A 19,492-nucleotide genomic window follows, 5' to 3' on the forward strand; every position below is an offset into this window, starting at 1 on the left:
CAAGGATCCTATTCCAAAGGGTCAGGCAGGACGGTGATTGAATCCCAACCAATTTAGCCAGCATTGCCCGCTTCTACTGAAAGTTATTTTAGGTACTCCACAACAGCATTCGGCCTATGAAGGTCAGGGAGCATCATTCCCAAGTAGTCAGCTGCCTGTCTTTTGATCGTGGATGTTTTAATTATAGAGAGCTGGAATATACACGGAGGGAATGTCCTCACCCCCGTGGGATAGTTTCAGCACCCTACCAGGCCTGGGCAATAGTACCAGCAACTAGGGAGAGCAATGGCAAAGGACGTCCACAAGGTGATCTAGGAGAAATTCGAGAGGCCGTGGGGGCCGAGGTAATGCTAGTGTAAGTCGAGGAATAGCCTAGCCAGGTAAGGAGGTAGGCCGTTGGGATAATTAGGCTCAATTTTATTCTTTTTCGATAAGATCGAGGTAGAGGTATCTGACACAGTGATTACATGTACTATTCTTGTCTAAAATCGGATGGCTACTGTTTTGTTTAATTTGAGTTCCACTTATTTTTATGTGTCTGTGAAATATGCCTTAGGCTTTGATACACTATGTGATATACTAGAGGCCCCTGTTCATGTTTCTACCTTTGTGGGAGAGTCAGTCATAGTCACTCATGTGTATCATGCTTATTCTATTGTGTTTATGGGATATCAGACTTGGGTTGACTTAGTGATCTTAGACATAAAAGATTTTGATGTGAATTTAGGCATGACTTGGTTGTCCCTCTACTTTATTGTACTTAATTACAACGTAAAAACTTTGGCCCTTGAAATCCCGAGGAGGGAAAGATTAGAGTGGGAATGGGTGTACAAGCCTAAGACAACTAAGGTCATATCTTTTCTCCAAGCTACAAAAATGGTGGGGCATGGTTTTTTGGCCTATTTGGACCATATCCAAAATGTGGATGTAGAGTCTACTTCTATTGAGTCTATTCTAGTAGTGTGTGAATTTCCGGAAGTATTTCCTTCGAATTTACCTAGTATGCCTTCTGACCGAGATATAAATTTCTACATTGACTTAGAGCTGGGTACTCGTCCAATTTCCGTTCCTCCCTACCGTATGGCTCTGGCAAAGATGAGAGAGATTAAACCTCAAATTCAGGAGCTTCTTGATAAAAGATTTATTAATCTTAGTACTTTTTCTTGGGGTGCTCCAGTGTTGTTTGTCAAGAAAAATAATGGTATTATAAGAATGTGCATTGACTACAGACAATTGAATAAGGTTACCATCAGAAATAAATACCATTTGCCTCGTATTGATGACTTTTTTATCAGTTACAAGGTGCTTCAGTCTTCTCCAAGACTGATCTCAGGTCTGGGTATCATCAGTTGAAAATTAGGCCTGAGGATGTGCCCAAAACAACTTTTAGAATAAGGTACGGGCACTATAAATTTTTGGTGATGTCTTTTGGGTTTACCAATGCACCTATAGCCTTCATGAGTTAGATGAATGGGGTGTTCAAGCCATTCCTAGATTTGTTCATAATATTTATAGATGATATATTGGTATATTCAAAGAGTGAATAGGAACATGCAGATCATCTTCGAATTGTTTTAAGTGTTTTGGGAAGACAAAAATTGTATGCAAAATTGTCCAAATGTGAATTTTGGCTGCCTTCAGTTGACTTTTTAGGCCATGTTGTTTTAAAAGAAGGGGTAATGGTGGACCCACAAAATATTTATGTAGTTAAGAACTGGGCTAGGTTAAGTTCCGTAACCGAATTAGAAGTTTTGTGGGATTGACCAGTTATTATCGCTGGTTCATGAAAAACTTTGCTTCTATTGCTACTCATTTGACCAGGCTGACTAAAAAGAAGGTGTCATTCTAATGGACTGACAAGTGTGAAGAGAGCTTTCAAAAGCTCAAGACTCTACTGACCACAACACAAATTTTAACGCTGTCGATCGAAGGTAAAGACTTTATTGTTTATTGTGATTTTTCACATTCTAGTTTGGGTTCTGTGTTAATGCAGGATAAAAACATTATAGCATATGCTTCGCAAAAATTAAAGGTGCATGAGAAGAACTACCCAACTCATGACTAGGAGTTGGCAACACTAGCGTTTGCACTGTAAATCTAGAGACATTATCTCTATGGCATCAAGTGTGAGGTGTTTACTGATCATCGCAGCTTACAACACGTGTTCACCCACAAAGACTTGAATTTGAGACACCGAAGGAAGATGAAGTTGCTTAAGGACTATAAGGTCACCATCTAGTACCATCCAGGTAAGGCTAATGTGGTAGCAGATGCATTAAGCCAAAAACTGGTGAGCATGGGCAGTCTAGCCTATTTGAAGGCCTTTAAACTGCCCCTGGCTAGAGAATTCAGGCCTGGAGGCCAGGTTCATGAGGCTAGGCATCTCATAGCAAGGTGGGATAATGGCCGGAGTTGATGTAAGGCTCACTTTTATAGAAGAGATCAAGACCAAGTAGTTTAGGAATGTTAACTTAAATGAAATTAGAGGAAAAGTGTTGATGGGCAAGGCTCAAGACTCAACACTTAATGCAAGTGGGGTGCTCTGTTATATCCCGTATTTTGGTATTTTTGGATAATTCGAGAAAAATCGCGGAAAGTTCAAAACAAGGCCATATTTTATTTTTTTTAGCACACAAGTTGCTTATGAAAATTATGAATTGGAAATATCAAGAATGGCTAGGGGCAAAAAAAAATATGGACTTGATCACCACCTGGGCCTAGGTGGCCATCCATAGTGATGGCCAAAGCCCATATGGAAAAAAGAAGAAGAGAAAAAGGCCCAAAAAATTAGTCATCTTGTTTTTTTTTATTTTCTAGAAGCTTCAAGAAAAAAAAAGAGAAAAAGAAGTAGATAAGTCCAAAGATGACTTAGAGCCTGTTTGGATTGGCTTTAAATGGTCAAAACCAACTTAAAGCCCCTTTTTAGCTTTTGGACGTGTTTGCCTAATGCTGACTTTAAGACATAAAGTTCTTAAAGTCAGTAAAAAATAAAAAGTTAGGATTCCTAACTTTTTTTTCCAAAGTGCTTAAAGTCATTTTTTTTGACCATGGAAATTACTTTTATATCCCTTATATTTTAACTAAATTCTCAAACTACCTTTTTTTATTCTTTTAACCCTAAAATTCACATCATAAGCACTTTTATCTAAACACTCAACTGCTTATTTATAAAAATAACTTTCAGCACTTCAAAGTTCTAAAAGCACTTCATACATAAAAGTTACTTTTTTTAAGCCAATTCAAACGGGCTCTTAGTAGTCATTTTATTTTTCATTCCTAGAACTTTCAAGAAAGTTGGAGAAAGAAAGAAGGGAAAAAAATTAAGAGAGGAAAAATTGGCATAGCTAGGGATTTCATCCCTTGAAATCTTGTTTCAAAAAATAATTTCTTCTAGTATTCCAAGCAAGTTGAAGGCCCTAATCAACATAGAGTGATTGTTGGAACAAGAAGACTATTCATTTTTGCAAGGCACAATTCTAGCCAAGTTGAAGAACTAAGTGGAAAAGATAAGGTTTCAATCTTCTTTATATGTTATGGATGGTTGGTATATGTTGTAGAGTGAAGAAATGGATGAAAAATTCATGAAAATATGCATGTAGTTGTGTGGCCAAATATGGGGGTGGTTTGACAAGTTATGGTGAATTGATTCTATTTAGTGTTTTAGTTGTTGTTATGGATTCTATGTTGCTAATAAAAGCTTAAGGATCCTTATAAAGTTGTAGTAGTTGGAGACTTGTTTTAGAAGTTTGTAAATTTAACATAATGTTCTTGCATATATGGAAGCTAATATTGTTAGTATGATGTGGTTAGTGTGTAAATTATTGGGTTGTGGTAATTGAAATTGAAAGAAGGGATTAGATTGTTATTGTTCTTATTGGAATTGGAAGGTCTTGGAGAAAGTAGTATATTAATTTGGTATGGTTGTGGTAAATTGACCGAGTTGAAATCTTGGATTGTTGTTGATAAAATTGGCCGAGTTAGATTCTCGGGGATGGTGTATTTACAGGGGAAGTGCTGTCAAAATTTTGGTAGACAAAATGTTAGTTTAGAATGAGGTTCTTGGATACCTATAGCTAATGTTGGCGTTCAATAATCTTGTTATAGATTTTGGGAAAGGCCAAGAGTTAAGTGGGGTGACTAAGGAAGCGGACAAGGTATGTAAGGCTTACCCTTTTTTTTCAAGGCATGATTCCGATGTTATGGTTTCATAAGTGCTTCCATATATTCTTTGTTTTCAAAGGCTAGGTGTCAATGGTCCCAAGGAAATGACTACTTTTCCTATAACCCGTCAATGTTTTCCAAAATGTCTATAGTTTCCCAAAACAAAGGTTTACAGTATTACAAGCTTTTATGACAATGACGATGGATATGTTTTACAACGACATTGATGATGTCGAGGATGAGAATATGTCTATGATAGCTATGATAAGAACGACTTCATGTATGTAAAGCTAACCGTTCCTTCTCTTGGCATGTTTTGACATAAGTATATAGAGCTACACTTTCTTTTGGCATAATTTTTATGAAATAAGTATATGATATTTTATACAATTTCAAGAAAGTCCTATTCGTAGAGCCACTAGGATGGTCCATTTTCTTGAGTTTCCAAAGGATATTTTTCTCGTGCTTAGATACGTGTATATGATTCCAAAAGTTTTATTTTGATATAATCCATGGTAATTTTTGAAAGGTACTTGACATGACTCTTGTCCTGATTTTTGAATCATAGCTCATTCCGCTTATTCTACGAGTCTTGAAAATTGGTCCTATGTGCATATGTATACGATTTGGCATCTTACGAGATTGTGACCTTATTCTACGTTCTCTTAATATTATTCTTCGTTGATAGTCTCATCTTATAATAATTGTTCCTCTAAGGTGAGACAGAGCGACCATGGTTAGTCTATAATACAATCGGAGGTTACCGACCTTCCGTCACTCCAATAAATATACGACTTTCGTTGGGCTCTCGTGCATGTTGTCTATATGTATATGTATATGTATATGGGGGATATGGAAAGGTGTATATGTGGCACTATATACGCATTCCCACCTGATCAGTTGGAGTAATTTTCATCCTGGACGCGGGATGCCCGGACGCGAGACATATGTGGGCGAGCCGACGTTGTTCGGTGATATGAATTTTATTTTCTATGTATATGAAAAAGAAATGTTTTTAAAGATAAGACAAGCATGCATGGCATCCGGCCAAAAAGGCACTCATATGTACAGGTTACTCTCTTATCTCATTATATGTTCTATGATTCTATGATATGGTTGTTTCTACCTTATGTTCTTTATTATGCTGATTTTCATGCCTTACATACTCAGTACATTACTCGTACTGACCCCTTTTTCTTCGGGGGGCTGCGTTTCATGCCGCGCAGGTACACCCAGACGAGTAAAAGCTATTATAAAAGATGTTCCAGTGGGGTTAGCAACTCCACTTGTTCCTGGAGTGCGACCGAGTCAGAGTATATGCGATATGATGTTTCGTTCAAAGTTAGAGATTTTGCAGACAGAGTCGTGGGTATAGAGTGTCAGCTTTGTAAGCGGCATCACCAGCCGTTATGTTATTATGTCGTATGTCACGAGTTTTATGGGATGATAGATTTGTTTTTTAAAAAATAATTCGGGAAACTTAGTTATGTTTTTTTTTCATTTCTTATTGATGTAAAAGTCTAAGGAGATTAAGTATGTACTATGAAGCAGCGGGTTCGCTCGGCTCCAAGCATGGGGTCGGGTGCCCATCACACCCTATTAATATCGGGGTGTGACATGCTCCACTTTAGGGGAAAGGGTTTGTGCTCCCCGAGTAGACAAACTAATTCGAAAAATCCTATTTGAATGACATGGTTCACGATACTCTATTAACCCTATGGTGACACTACTAAAAAACTGCCAAAACCCGATAAAACAAAAAGCGACCGATTACGTCGCAAATAAAATGCGACGGAGAAAATGACGTTGTCCGTCATTTTTATTTATTTTTAATTTTTTTTTAATAGGAGCGACGGACAGTGACGCCTAGTGCGTCGTTTATTTTGGCAGGTTTTTTTGCTAAAATTAAATATTATTTTTATATAAATATTTTATATATTTTATTAAAAAACAATTATTTATAAATTAAATATTATGACTCCATCCTTTGTTTTTATTTTTTTAAAAGTTTTTTTAACGTAGCGACGGACTGGGTCGCTAAGTCCGTCATTACTAGTCAAAATTTTTGGTCAACATATTTAAAATAGCAACCGACGGTGTCTCTTTGTCTGTCGCTTTTTAGTCAAAATGGCGGTCAAATATTTTTTAAAAAGCGACGGACTTAGAGACGCTGTCCGTCGCTTTTTGTTAAATATGTTCAACACAGAACGTATTTTTTTCAGTTCTCTCTCTCTCTAAACTCTCTCTTCTCTCTGCCTTCTCTCTACAAATTCATCGCCGCACCGCCTCCCACCGCCGTCCCCCCACCCCTTTCGCTATCCTCTGTCAGTCAACCGCCGCCACCGCCGTCTTATGATGCTTTAGGAGTATTATTCATTTTTAAGAGGTTAGGGCCTAAACCTAAAATTAAATTTTAATTTTTTTTATTTGTCATTTGTTAATTAGTTGATTACATTTTGTTTGTTATAGTTCATTTGTATATTGGATTGTAAAATTAGTGAATGTAGTTATAATTTTGATTTTAGGGCTTAGTTTAGATTTGGGTTGTTGAATTAGATTGTAATTTTTTTAGTAATTTGTGATGTTAGTTAGTTAATTAGGTGATTACATTTAGTTTGTTGTAGTTCATTTGTATATTGAATTGTGAAATCAGTGAATGTAGTTATAATTTTGATTGTAGGGCTTAAGTTAGATTTGAGTTGTTGAATTAGATTGTAATTTTTTTAGTAATTTGTGATGTTAGTTAGTTAATTAGTTTATGCCATTTAGTTTGTTGTAGTTTATTTGTATATTGGATTGTAAAATTAGTGAATGTAGTTATAGTTTTGATTTTAAGCTTTAAGTTAGATTAGAGTCTTTTGAATTAGATTGTAAATTGGATAGTAATTTGTGATTTAGTAGTTACTTAATTAGTTTATTCCATTTAGTTTGTTGTAGTTTGTTTGTATATTGATTGTAACTTAGGAAGTTTTGAAGTTTGAAACTTAAAGAAAAATATTGGAACTTAATTAGAGGCTTGAGTTTTAGGACTTTAGAACTTATAATTAGAGTAATTTAGATACTTGAATTTTTAGGATACTTAAATTTAGAAGTTGAACTTAATTAGAACTTTGAAGTTGAAATTTTTGTTTACTTTAGAAATCTTGTTGAGGTTAAACTTTCTTTTGAACTAATTAAGCTAATGTTGAACTTTAGAATAACTTAGATACATGAATATAGGAAATTTTGAAGTTTGAAACTTAGAAATATATTGGAAATTGGATACTTGAATTATATATAGGACTTTAATTTAGAACTTATAATTAGAATAACTTAGATACTAATTTTGAACTTTAGGTTTGTATAATATTTGAAATCTTTAGACTTTAGAATTGATTAAGCTAAATAGAGTTAGATATTTAAAGTCATGAAGTTGAACTTTAGGACTTTTGAAGTTAAACTTATAATTTTTTTAGGTTTGTATAAATTTTGAACTTTTTAAACTTTATAGCTAGTTTGAATAACTTAGATACTTGAAGTTTAGGATATTTTAATTTATAACTTCAACCTGAATGTCATAAGGTTTGAAACTTAATTTTTACTTGAATTAATTATAACTTGAATTAATTAGAAATTGAAATTAATTATAACTTGAATTAATTAGAACATGAAATTAATGATAACTTGAATTAATTAGAATATGAACTTAATTATAACTTGAATTAATTAGAACATGAAATTAATGATAACTTGAATTAATTAAAATATGAACTTAATTATAACTTGAATTAATTAGAACTTGAACTTAATTATTATATGAATTAATTAATTATAACTTGAATTAATTAGAATATGAACTTAATTATAACTTGAATTAATTAGAACTTGAACTTAATTATTATATGAATTAATTAATTATAACTTGAATTAATTAGAATATGAACTTAATTATAACTTGAATTAATTAGAACTTGAATTTAATTATAACTTGAATTAATTAGAATTTGAACTTAATTATAACTTGAATTAATTCGGACTTGAACTTAATTATAACTTGAATTAATTAGAATTTGAACTTAATTATAACTTGAATTAATTCGGACTTGAACTTAATTATAACTTGAATTAATTAGAACTTGAATTAATTATTATATAAATTAATTAATTATAACTTGAATTAATTACAATTTGAATTAAGTAGAGCTTGAACTTTATTATTACATAAATTAGTTAATTATAATTTGAACTGAATTATTATATGAATTAATTAATTATAACTTGAATTAATGATAGTTGTAGTCACGATGAATTGTAGTCTTTATGAATTAATTAAGCTTGAATATATGTAATTTTGTAGATGGATCATCATTTGTGGATGTATAACATGCATTATGAAGTTGGTGGTGGTTTGAAACCTGAATTTATTGATGGTGTAAAAAGTTTTATCGATCATGCCATGACACTTGATGTTTTTAAGCAAAATGGATTGGTTAGGTGTCCTTGTTGTGAATGTAGGTGTTTGAAATTTTTTAATCCAGATATAGTTATGATTCATTTGTATGGTAATGGATTTAAGCCTAGATATTTTGTATGGATTGATCATGGAGAAATAGATGGACTGAATAATATATTTTATAATCTGCTATCCGTGGATGAATATAATATGTTTGCACCACATGGTCAAATTAGGGTTGAACATGATAGGGTTCTATATGATAGAGTTCAACACTATCAGACAAAGAGATTGGTTTCCAAGTTAGGATTGTCGTATGATAAAATTCATTGTTGTGTTAATCATTGCATGCTGTTCTACAAGACTGATAGTGAATTAGAAAATTGTAAGTTTTGTGGACAAGCTCATTATAAGAGGACTCCTACTAGAAAGATGGTCCCAATTAAGGTGATGCATTATTTACCTCTTATTCCCATATTAAAGAGGTTGTATGCATCGATGAGGCTGCCCCACATATGAGATGGCACCGTAAATATAGAAGACCACCGGGTGTCTTGTCACATCCATCTGACGGAGAAGCATGGAAACATTTTGATAACATGTATCCTAATTTTGCTAGTGAACCAAGAAATGTACGATTGGGGTTGTGTGCAGATGGCTTCACACCATTCTCTAATGCTGCCTCACCTTATTTTTGTTGGCCTGTATTTCTTACCCCGTACAACCTTCCTCTTAAAATATGCATGACAAGTCCGTATATGTTTCTAAGTTGTGTTATTCCAGGTCCTCGCAATCCTAAAAGTTTGATTGATGTCTATCTACAACCATTGATAGATGAGCTTAAACAATTGTGGTTTGAAGGAGTAATGACTTACGATATATCAACTAAGCAGAATTATTTTATGCCTGCTGTTTTAATATGGACTATTAATAATTTTCCTGCATACAAAATGTTGTCTGGTTGGATGACTAGTGGCAAGATTTCTTGTCCTCATTGCATGGAACATAGTAAGGCATTCATCTTAAAGCATGACAGAAAAAATTCATGGTTTGATTGTCATCGTCAGTTCTTGCCAAAGAACCATGAGTTTAGAAAGATGAAACATGCATTAAAAAAAACAGGGTTGAAAATGACCCTCCACCTCCATCACTGGCAGGATATCAAATTTGGGAGAGAGTTTTTCAATTGCCTAAAGTTACAGAAACTCCACCATCTAGACTTCTTGGATATGGTGTTGAACATAATTGGATCAAACAGAGCATATTCTAGGAGTTGCCGTATTGGAAGGATAATCTCCTACGATATAATCTTGATGTGATGCATATTGAGAAATTATTTTGACAATTTATTTAACACAGTGATGGATGTTAAGGGTAAGACAAAAGACAACACAAGAGCTAGAATGGACTTACAAGAAGACTGTAGAAGAAAAGAATTATGGTTGCAAGAATTACAAAATGGTAAAACTAGCAAGCCTATATCCAGTTATTCATTCATATTGGATGAGAAACGTGATATATGTGAGTGGATTAAAAATTTGAGAATACCAGAGGGCCATGCTTCGAATTTGGGTAAGCGGGCAGATCTGAATAAAGGAAAGTTAATAGGTATGAAAAGCTATGATTGTCATGTATTCATGGAAACATTGATTCCTATCGCTTTTAGTCATCTACCTGATAGGATATGGAAGCCAATCACAGAGGTAAGTCTTTTCTTAAGAGATTTATGTTCTGGAAAGTTGTTGGAAAGTAGTTTAGATAGGATGGAGGAAAATATTGTTGTTATTACTACAAAGCTAGAAAAGATTTTTTCATGTGATTTTTTTGATGTGATGGAGCATCTTCCGGTTCATCTTGTTAAAGAATCCCACCTTGGAGGTCCAGTTCAAACAAGATGGATGTATCCATTTGAGAGGTAATATTTTTCTTATATAAGTAATTAATTTATTCTTCTTATATATACTATAATTATTAGTTAACATATATTTAGGAAAATTGGAAGCTGCAAACAAACAATTAAACAGAGAGTAAAAATTGAAGGCTCAATTGTTCAGTCTCATATTGCGAGAGAAACTGGTGACTTTTATTCCTATTACTTTGGGGATAAAGTTCCATGCAAGAGAAATAGGCCTAATCACAATGATGAAGGTGATAGTGATATGATGTATCCATCGATTTTAATTTTTAATCATTGTGGTCGAGGATCTAAACAGCGTGGAAGACGAAGCTTCACTAACATGGAAAGACAATTAGCTGTGACCCATGTTCTGCTTAATTGTCCAGAAATTCAGCCATATCTTAAGTAAATGTGAAATTAAATTATCAAATTACATATTAATAAGTGATTACTAACTATCAAAATTGTACATATAACTATCAGCACGTTCGTAAGCACATGGAGCAATGAAGCCATATATACGAGGTTTTCCAAATGGCTCAAGGATTATGTAAGTGTAAAAGCTTATATTGAATTAATAGGTATAATGTTTTCACCTTATAGTAAATTGTATTATTTTGAAATCAATTTGTAGGTTTATGATGAATACTCAAGTGTCGAACATTCACCATTTGTGAGAGAGATCGCACTCGGGACTGCATCTCATATTCATACAATGAATAAATGTGTGAATGGTTTTAAGTTTCAAACTGAAGAAGTTTCTATGCACAAGAAAACCAATAATAGTGGTGTGTGCATTCAAGGTGATGTCGACGGTAATGGTCAAATTATAGAATATTATGGTGTCATTCAGGAGATTATTGAAGTAAGATATTTAGGTTGGCCTAAAAAAAGATAGTATTGTTTCAGTGTAAGTGGTTTGACCCATCACACAGAGTCACAAGGGTGGATCAACAACATAATATAATTGAAGTTAAGCACACCAGATAATACGGAAGTTATGATCCTTTCATCATTGCCCAAAATGCTAAGCAAGTCTATTACGCTTCATATCCATTGCGTAGAGATAAGGCTGATTGGTGGGTTGTTATTAAGACAAAGCCTGTGGGAAGAATTGAAATTAAAAATGTATTAGATGTGGCATACCAAAATAATGTTGCACTTGCTCAACGACAAGTTGATGTTGAGTTGGAAACCACACTAGAACATCCTCAACACATAGTAGAAGAGGTTTCCGATGATAAACTTATAATGCCAAATATTGAGGAAGAAATAAATGAGGAATATGAATCATTTGAGAAGGAGGAATAAATTGACAATGAATATGAAACATCTGAGAAGGAAGAATGAAAAGATGACGAAAATGAAATAAGTGAGGAGGAATAAAGTGATAGATTATCACTAGTATGTAAGTTATTTATTTCTCTAACCCTAAATTTAATCAACTATGTGGTTTTTATATGTTGTATTGTTACTTTACATGCAGATTTCATCTGGTGATGGTGATAGATCCTGGGATCATCTTGGTGTTAGCCATTCTGGTAGAAGTAAAAAGAAGTCTAGGAGACCTGTTGATCCTGAGGAGATCCCAGGACATATTTCTTTAGCACCAGAGATGCAGCACCGCCGAGCTAGTCCTAGTACACATATTCATGTTGTGCCTTTTGGGACTATGGATCCTTTAGTTTACCATAATCAGTTTCGCCGACCATGCGACACTTCTTCTTCTTCATAGGTCAAATATACTTCATATGTCCAGACCTACCAACTACCCACAAAGTTTATTGCTCGACCCCCGAGAGTATCATCTTCTTCTACTCCATCTTCCGGATATCAGTCTCCTCACATATCTAATTTGAGACTTAGAGATTCTAGTGTTGATACTGACACTTCCACAACATCACCTACACCTTCTTCTGCTGCTAGAACAGAGGCATTACATAATGTGTCTGGGTTAGCTCCTGGTCAAAGGGACAGACTTGGGAGAGTCATGATTGAGCCTGATGAATCCTCGTAAGTTTAATATTTTATTTATTTATTTATTTTTGCTAGATTAATAACTTATTGATGATATAATTACATGTTTATTATGTGTCTTGCAGGTGACATCTTTCGAAGGATGCTGCTAGGGCTCTTCAGGAGAGTGTTAGGAGGCTATATACTGAGCCCTATCACTCTTGGCGGGAGATTCCAAACAGTATTCGCCAAGCAATGTTTAATGAATTCAAGGTATATATATGTTTAAATCTAGTTTTTCAAGTTACGTTTAATATTTTTACTATACTTTACTTAACTAATTATTTCACGTTATTCATTTTTTCAAACTTTATGTACCTGGGAGCCAAGGTACAATATGGTTATTACGACCACTTTTGAAAGAAAAGCGAGCGCCAGACTGTCCAACTGGCTAAAGAAAGCTAGGGATGATCGGGCACATTCGAGTTGGATGCTGCCTCATATATTTGAAGAATTATGCAGTATTGGGATACCGAAGAATTCAAGGCCTTGTTCGATCAAGGAAAAAAAGCAAGACCCAGCCTAAAGGGTGACTCGTTGCACACCGGAGGTGCAAAGAGTGTTGGTACGATTCAGAGGAAGATGGTAATGTTTCTAAATTTTAAGTTTAAATTTATTTTCTGAAATAAATTATTTCACAAAATATTATTTTATTAATTGTATTTTTATTTATAGGAAAAAGAATTGGGACGCACTCCCTATCGCTATGAAGTCTTTAAAAAGACTCATGTGAAGAAAAATACTAATGAGTCAGATCCGGATGAATGGGTGGAGGAAAGGGCCGAACGAGCATATGTAAGTTATTTAAGATATATTATAATATATTTTAATTCTAAGTTTTATTTTTAATATATATATATATATATATATAATAGTTTGATTATAACATTTATTTTCTAATATGCAGCAAGATTATGAGCGGCACGTACGTGAGATGGGAGATTCGACTCAGCTAACGACTGAACAGTCCACTCAAATTTGGACGGAAAAAGTGGTTGGAGGGTAGCCAAAAGGGCCGAATATATGGAATGGGCTCTAGAAATAATGTACGACGACTCCAATCAGGTTTAGAAGGTATTGGATCATTGCGTCAAACCGAGGCCATTGACGGGGTTCAAATAGCTACAATGTCTCAGCAAATAACAGAACTTACACACGCATTGGAAGAATCAGAGAAAAGAAGGATCGAGGATCAAAAAAGTATGAATGAACAAGTTAAACAAATTAAAGAACAAGTGCTCAACCTCGCCCGTCAGCCTCCGCCCCATTATTCAAGAGCGTCCACTCCGGATGATTTCGACGATAGTGATGAATATATAGCAAATAGTCATTAGGGTTCCCTATGTTAGTTTATGAACATTTTAAAATTTTTTATTAACTTTGAAACACTTTAAATCATTCTAAATTATGATTTTATTCATTTTAAATATTTAATTATGTTTGTTATTATATATTTTTCGGATTTTGTTTGTTGTTATTTGTGGTTGAATGGACTGAATTAAATACAATTGAATTGAATTTTGAATGCAGATGGGAAGCAAAAACTGTAGGTTTCTGCTGTCAAAAGTATTGCAGAAAAGCGACAGACAGGGTCCTTTAGTCCGTCGCTTTTCTGATTTTTGTTTTATATATTTTTTCAGAAAAGCGATGGACAGGATCCTTTAGTCCGTCACTTTCTGGTTTTTTATTTTTATATTTTTCCAGAAAAGCGACGGACTAAAGGACCTTGTCCGTCGCTCTTCTGCAAAATATTTAGATAAACAAAGCGACGGACGAAGACTAAATATCCGTCGCTTTTTATTAAATAATTTCTTTTAAAAAAAAATAAAAAGACGGAGTTCGTCATTTTTTTTATATATATTTTTTAATTAAAAAAATTAGGAGCGATGCAGTCCTTCATTTTTTACGACCCTGTCAGTCGCTCCTTCAATAGCGTCGAGTAAAAAAGCGATGGAAGTGACTGCATCGCTTTTCCATCGAGTTTGACAAAAAAAGCGACGCAGTCCATCGCTTTTTTGCATCATTTTTTGGCAGTTTTTTAGTAGTGTGACTAAGATGTATCATGACTTGAAACAATTATATTAGTGGCTGGGTATGAAGAAAGATATAGCTGAATATGTAGTCAAGTGTCAGAACTGCCTATAGATGAAGTATAAACACCAAAGACCTACAAGGTTGCTTCAAATAATGTCCATTCCTGAATGGAAATAGGAGAGGATAGCCATGAACTTCGTGATGGGACTTTCCAAGACTTTGAAAAAGTATGACTCCATTTGGGTGGTGGTTGACAGGTTAACAAAGTCAGTACACTTCATCCCGATAAGAGTGGATTACAATGCACAATAACTAGCCAGAATTTATGTGAAAAAGATAGGAAGGTTGCATGGGGTGCCCCTATCTATCATTTCAGACCGTGGTACACAGTTCACTTCCAAATTTTGGGGAAAGTTGTATGAATAGTTGGGCACTCAACTCATTTTCAGCACAATTTTCCATCCACAAACAGATGGACAATCAGAAAGGACTATACAAGTGCGAGAAGACATGTTGAGGACATATGTGATTGATTTTGGAGGCATTGGAATAAGTTTTTGCCCTTATGTGAGTTCTCCTACAACAACAACTACCACTCCAACATCGAGATGGAACCATTTAAAGCACTTTATAGGAGGAGATGCAAGTCTCTCATAGTGTGGTTTGAAGCTGGAGAAGTAGAACCATTGGGAGTAGACTTAGTGAGGGACACTCAGGATAAGGTGAGGAGCATCCAAACTAAGCTTCTAGCGGGCCAAAGTTGTCAAAGAGAATACACTAACCATAAGGTAAGAGGTATGACATTCGAGGATGGTGAGCAAGTACTTCTAAAACTGTCACCAATTAAAGGAGTAATGAGATTTGGCAAGAAGGCAAACTCAATTCTCGCTATATTGGCCCTTTTGAGATTCTTGACTGTGTAGGGATAGTGGCGTATAAATTGGCCTTACCACCTAATTTATCGGGGGTACACTCGGTGTTCCATGTATCAATGTTGAAGAAGTACTATGGGGATGGAGACTAAATCATTAAATGAGACTCGATGTTATTAGACAAGGAACTTCAATATGAGGAAGAGCCAGTTGCAATTCTTGATCATGACGTCCGAAAGTTGAGGACTAAAGAGATTAACATGGTTAGGGTGCAATGGAAACATCACTCGGTGGAGGAAGCTACTTGTGAGACTGAAAAGGACATGCGAGATAAGTATCTTCAATTGTTCGATGAAGCAGGTACTACTCTATCTCTACTTTAGCCCTGTTTATCGTAGATAGTCACTCGGGGATGAGTGATGGGTAAATTGGTATCTATTGTAATGACATGTCCCCTTCATTAGGAATAGGACAATGGGAAAGGATTTTAGACAAAAAAACTTCGAATAGTAACTTCAGAAAAATTTAACTTAGGCCAGACTTGGAAGATCAAATCTCTAATTTATTAGGATATGCTGATAGCCAAGGCGATATGGAGCATTTACAACTTCGTGAAATTGCATTTAGGCGAGTAACACTCTCGAAATTGAATTTGGCGTGAAGGGTATATTTTAATTCATCTTGGGAAGGGGATGTGTTGTGAAATGGAGACTTGGAGCTCAAATTCCGAGCTCTTTATTTTCATGCAACTTGTTAGAGTGGAATCTATCCCACCATAGCGGGGCCTCCAGAGCAGGATGGTCCTGCCAGAGCAGGACAGTCGCGGGACTTATGTAAAAAAAACCCCAAAACAGTCTATTTCTTCAAAAATGGTTTCTAAGGCTTTAGGAGGCAACCTAGAGTGATTTCCATCGATTTCTCATGGATTTTCACACTTAAGGTAAGGATTTTACTCCCTAAATTCATTTTTTAATTCCTAGAACCTAGAAGTCATTGGGGAAGAGTTTGAAATGAAAAAAACTAATGGTGGAAAACAACCTTAGGGTGGGGTTAGGATCATGAGTTTTACATAAGATGAGAATTGTGTTATTTTTCATCATAGTTAGTCTATTGTGTTGATCTTTTATATGTATTTACTAATTCTAGATCAAAACAAGAGGAACAAACCCCGAAAGGAAAAACTCTTGCCCTGTAAGGTGGTTGAAGCTTGAATTTGAGGTAGGTGATGGTCTTGTTTCCCGTATGTATTTCATATACTTATTCAATTGCTTCATGACATGCCTATGTGTATATGAATAGGGAAACATGCTAGATTATGTGTAAAATGAATAATTACTGGCCTGTTTGTGATGAACGTGTTGTTAGTGAATGTAATGCGGTAAATAATAAATGTATTTGTGATTGTAGTATGTTTGGATCGGGTGTCACGTTCCGACATATAAACTGAATCGAGTGTCACGTTTCAAGACATATTTAGATTGGGTGTCATATTTTGAAACATATTTGGATCGGGTGTCACGTTCCCACACAAAGTTGATTGTTTATAGGTCTCCTGAGAGGATCCTTGTGTGAAGTTGTAGCATGTTGAAGATATTGAATTGTGATCTTGCTGAATATGGTTGAAGATGAGATTGGTTAACTTGTTCTGTATATGTGTATGCTTATTATGTTGAAATTACTTGTCTATGATTCGCTTACTAGCTAACCGCGTAATCCTACCAGTGCATTATTATTTTTGTATACTGATACTACACCTGCTCTATCTTTGTTGAGTATATGACATATTCAGCCGGCTGCGGAGAGACCTTGTTTAGAAGAGTGAGGCTTGTTCGAGTTCAAGGGTGAGTTATTTATTTCAAGATGTCGCAGACTCTTTTTTGTTCTAGTCCTTTTTCCAGGACTAAGATTTCAAACACTGTTTTAGTACTATGACTTTATTTTGGGGTGTTCCCTTTTCTTATGCTGATATTTGGTTAGAGTTTTGATACGGACGACTTTCAGTTCCTAGGATGTTTTCGCATTTTTAGTTTGTTGTTTAGATTATTTTCTGAGTTTATGGAGACTCAGTATTATTTCTTGATTTATTCGTACGCAAAAATCTTTAACTGTTATATCTCACAAGTGTGATGGCTTGGGCTTTAAGGATGGTTCTCCCACCGGAGGGTTAGTGTGGTGCCAGTTACAATGGGTCAGATACACAAGTATATAGTAAAAAACAACAAATCTTAACTTTTTGGGCTTTAACAAGTTGTTTATATCGTTTATAGATGAATCACTAACAAGAATATTGAAATTTAAACCTTGAGCAATATTATCAGTTTCAAACAAGTCAAAATCAGTCTGCTAACAGAGATCAAACAAGATTGCAGTCTAAGGCAACTTTTCTTCGGTTGATGCCCGGCAAAACTTACTTAGTAATGCAACTACTTTGAGCCTTGTTTGACAAGAAAATGCACCAAGCTCGCCAAGAAAATTTAACAACACAACATAACTTCAAAATAAATAACCAAAATCTCAAATCATACATCCAGGATCGCTTATTTGTCCCTAAACTGATAGTCTTCACATTACAGCTTTTGGCAAAGGCAACAAACAACCTTACTACTGCATCAATTTTCATTTGTATTACATTTTTAACTTGCAAAATAGTTTACACCAAATCAAAAAGTACCCCAAACATAATTATTTTTCTTTAAAGATAGTGACTGGAACAGCTTGCCCTCATATAAATTATTATACGGGACATATTGCTATTTTCACCCACAGGTGTGGATCAACTTTACCATCAAAGCATGAGTATATAGGTTCACATTGAGTAGTCTAGTTGATATTTTAATTCTCCAATGCCTCAAACAATCAGGAAACAATTTGAGAAAATGAAAATGTAACTCAAATTTAAAGTGATTGAACACAAAAATAATTGAAAAGGGAATAGTTTCTTACCAAATGATGCCATAAGCTCCACAATCCACGTTCCTAAGAGGCATATACTTTTCAGAAATTTCAAAAAGATAAACACACACATTACACTGCACATAAAACGACCATCATGAGTTGAAACTCCTTTGAAATTACGTCAAGTATATGACAATTAATGTACACAATTTAACTACTTAATTAACTTTTAAAAAAATAAATTCATCAAGTATATAATCACTATGTACCCTTAAAAGATAAAACAACATCGAAGCATACACCTTGTCTTGATCTAATTGAAATTTTTTTGATTACAAAAAAATAGAAATATTATTTTAGCATTGTACGCTAAAAGTGAATATTTCAGCAGGTAACATAATTTTTAATGAACTTTTTTTTTGTGACTAACCTCTTTTAACATTTCATTTATTAATCAATATTTGAGATGAAGTTAACAGTTAGTTGCATAAAGAGGACATAGTATGTTCATTTTCTTAAGACAAATAGTATATGCTTCGAATATTGATAAAACAAGCAACTATATTTTAAAAACATTTGAAATTTTAGATAACTCATCACTAACTGTCATCATCAAAGGAATAGTCATTCTCCTGAGCAGTCCGATGGTGGAGCCTGAAATTCGAAATGTTGAGCTAAAAATCAATCTTTTATTTTCTTCATTTCATTTTCCACATTAGACAAACGATCCTTTAAAGATTGATTTTCTTCGCGAGTTGAACGTAGCTCAGACCATAGTTCAGCCTTTGAGGTAGTAAATCTCTTGCTTTTACTCCACCACCTAAGTCAAATACATAGCTTAGAGTTTGAAGTCCAAAGCATTTTTTTATAATTTCAATGCTAGGAAGAGACGGTTCAGATTGCACCAGTTCTTGAATTTGAGCCTATAAATATAAAGAGAGACTTTTGTAAGCATTCATGATAAGTCAAAAAAATTACACGTTCAATTAACTAGACGCACATATTTTTTGATTGTTTTGGGATCAACATTTATGTTATTCTTCTTCTGAGTCTCAACAAAAATAGTTTCAAAATCCGGTGGATTGCTATCTTTTCCTTCCTATACATAAAAGAAAATATGTCAAATTTATGCCTCGCCAATATTATTAAAAAAATATATTTAATAATAATACCTTTTGATAAATA

The 19,492-nt window shown here is 34.4% G+C and overlaps 1 protein-coding gene across 1 annotated transcript; it reads left to right on the plus strand.

Annotated features, from left to right (window-relative positions):
- The first annotated feature begins 876 nt into the window (after positions 1 to 876).
- On the plus strand, positions 877 to 2,416 carry LOC129883605 (uncharacterized). The gene is made up of 3 exons (XM_055958232.1): positions 877 to 1,176; positions 1,296 to 1,396; positions 2,305 to 2,416. The coding sequence occupies exons 1-3, from the start codon at positions 877 to 879 to the stop codon at positions 2,414 to 2,416; spliced, it is 513 nt and encodes a 170-aa protein (XP_055814207.1).
- The last annotated feature ends 17,076 nt before the right edge of the window (positions 2,417 to 19,492 follow it).

This window comes from Solanum dulcamara, chromosome 3 (genome assembly GCF_947179165.1).
Source record: "Solanum dulcamara chromosome 3, daSolDulc1.2, whole genome shotgun sequence".
Taxonomy (NCBI): domain Eukaryota; kingdom Viridiplantae; phylum Streptophyta; class Magnoliopsida; order Solanales; family Solanaceae; genus Solanum; species Solanum dulcamara.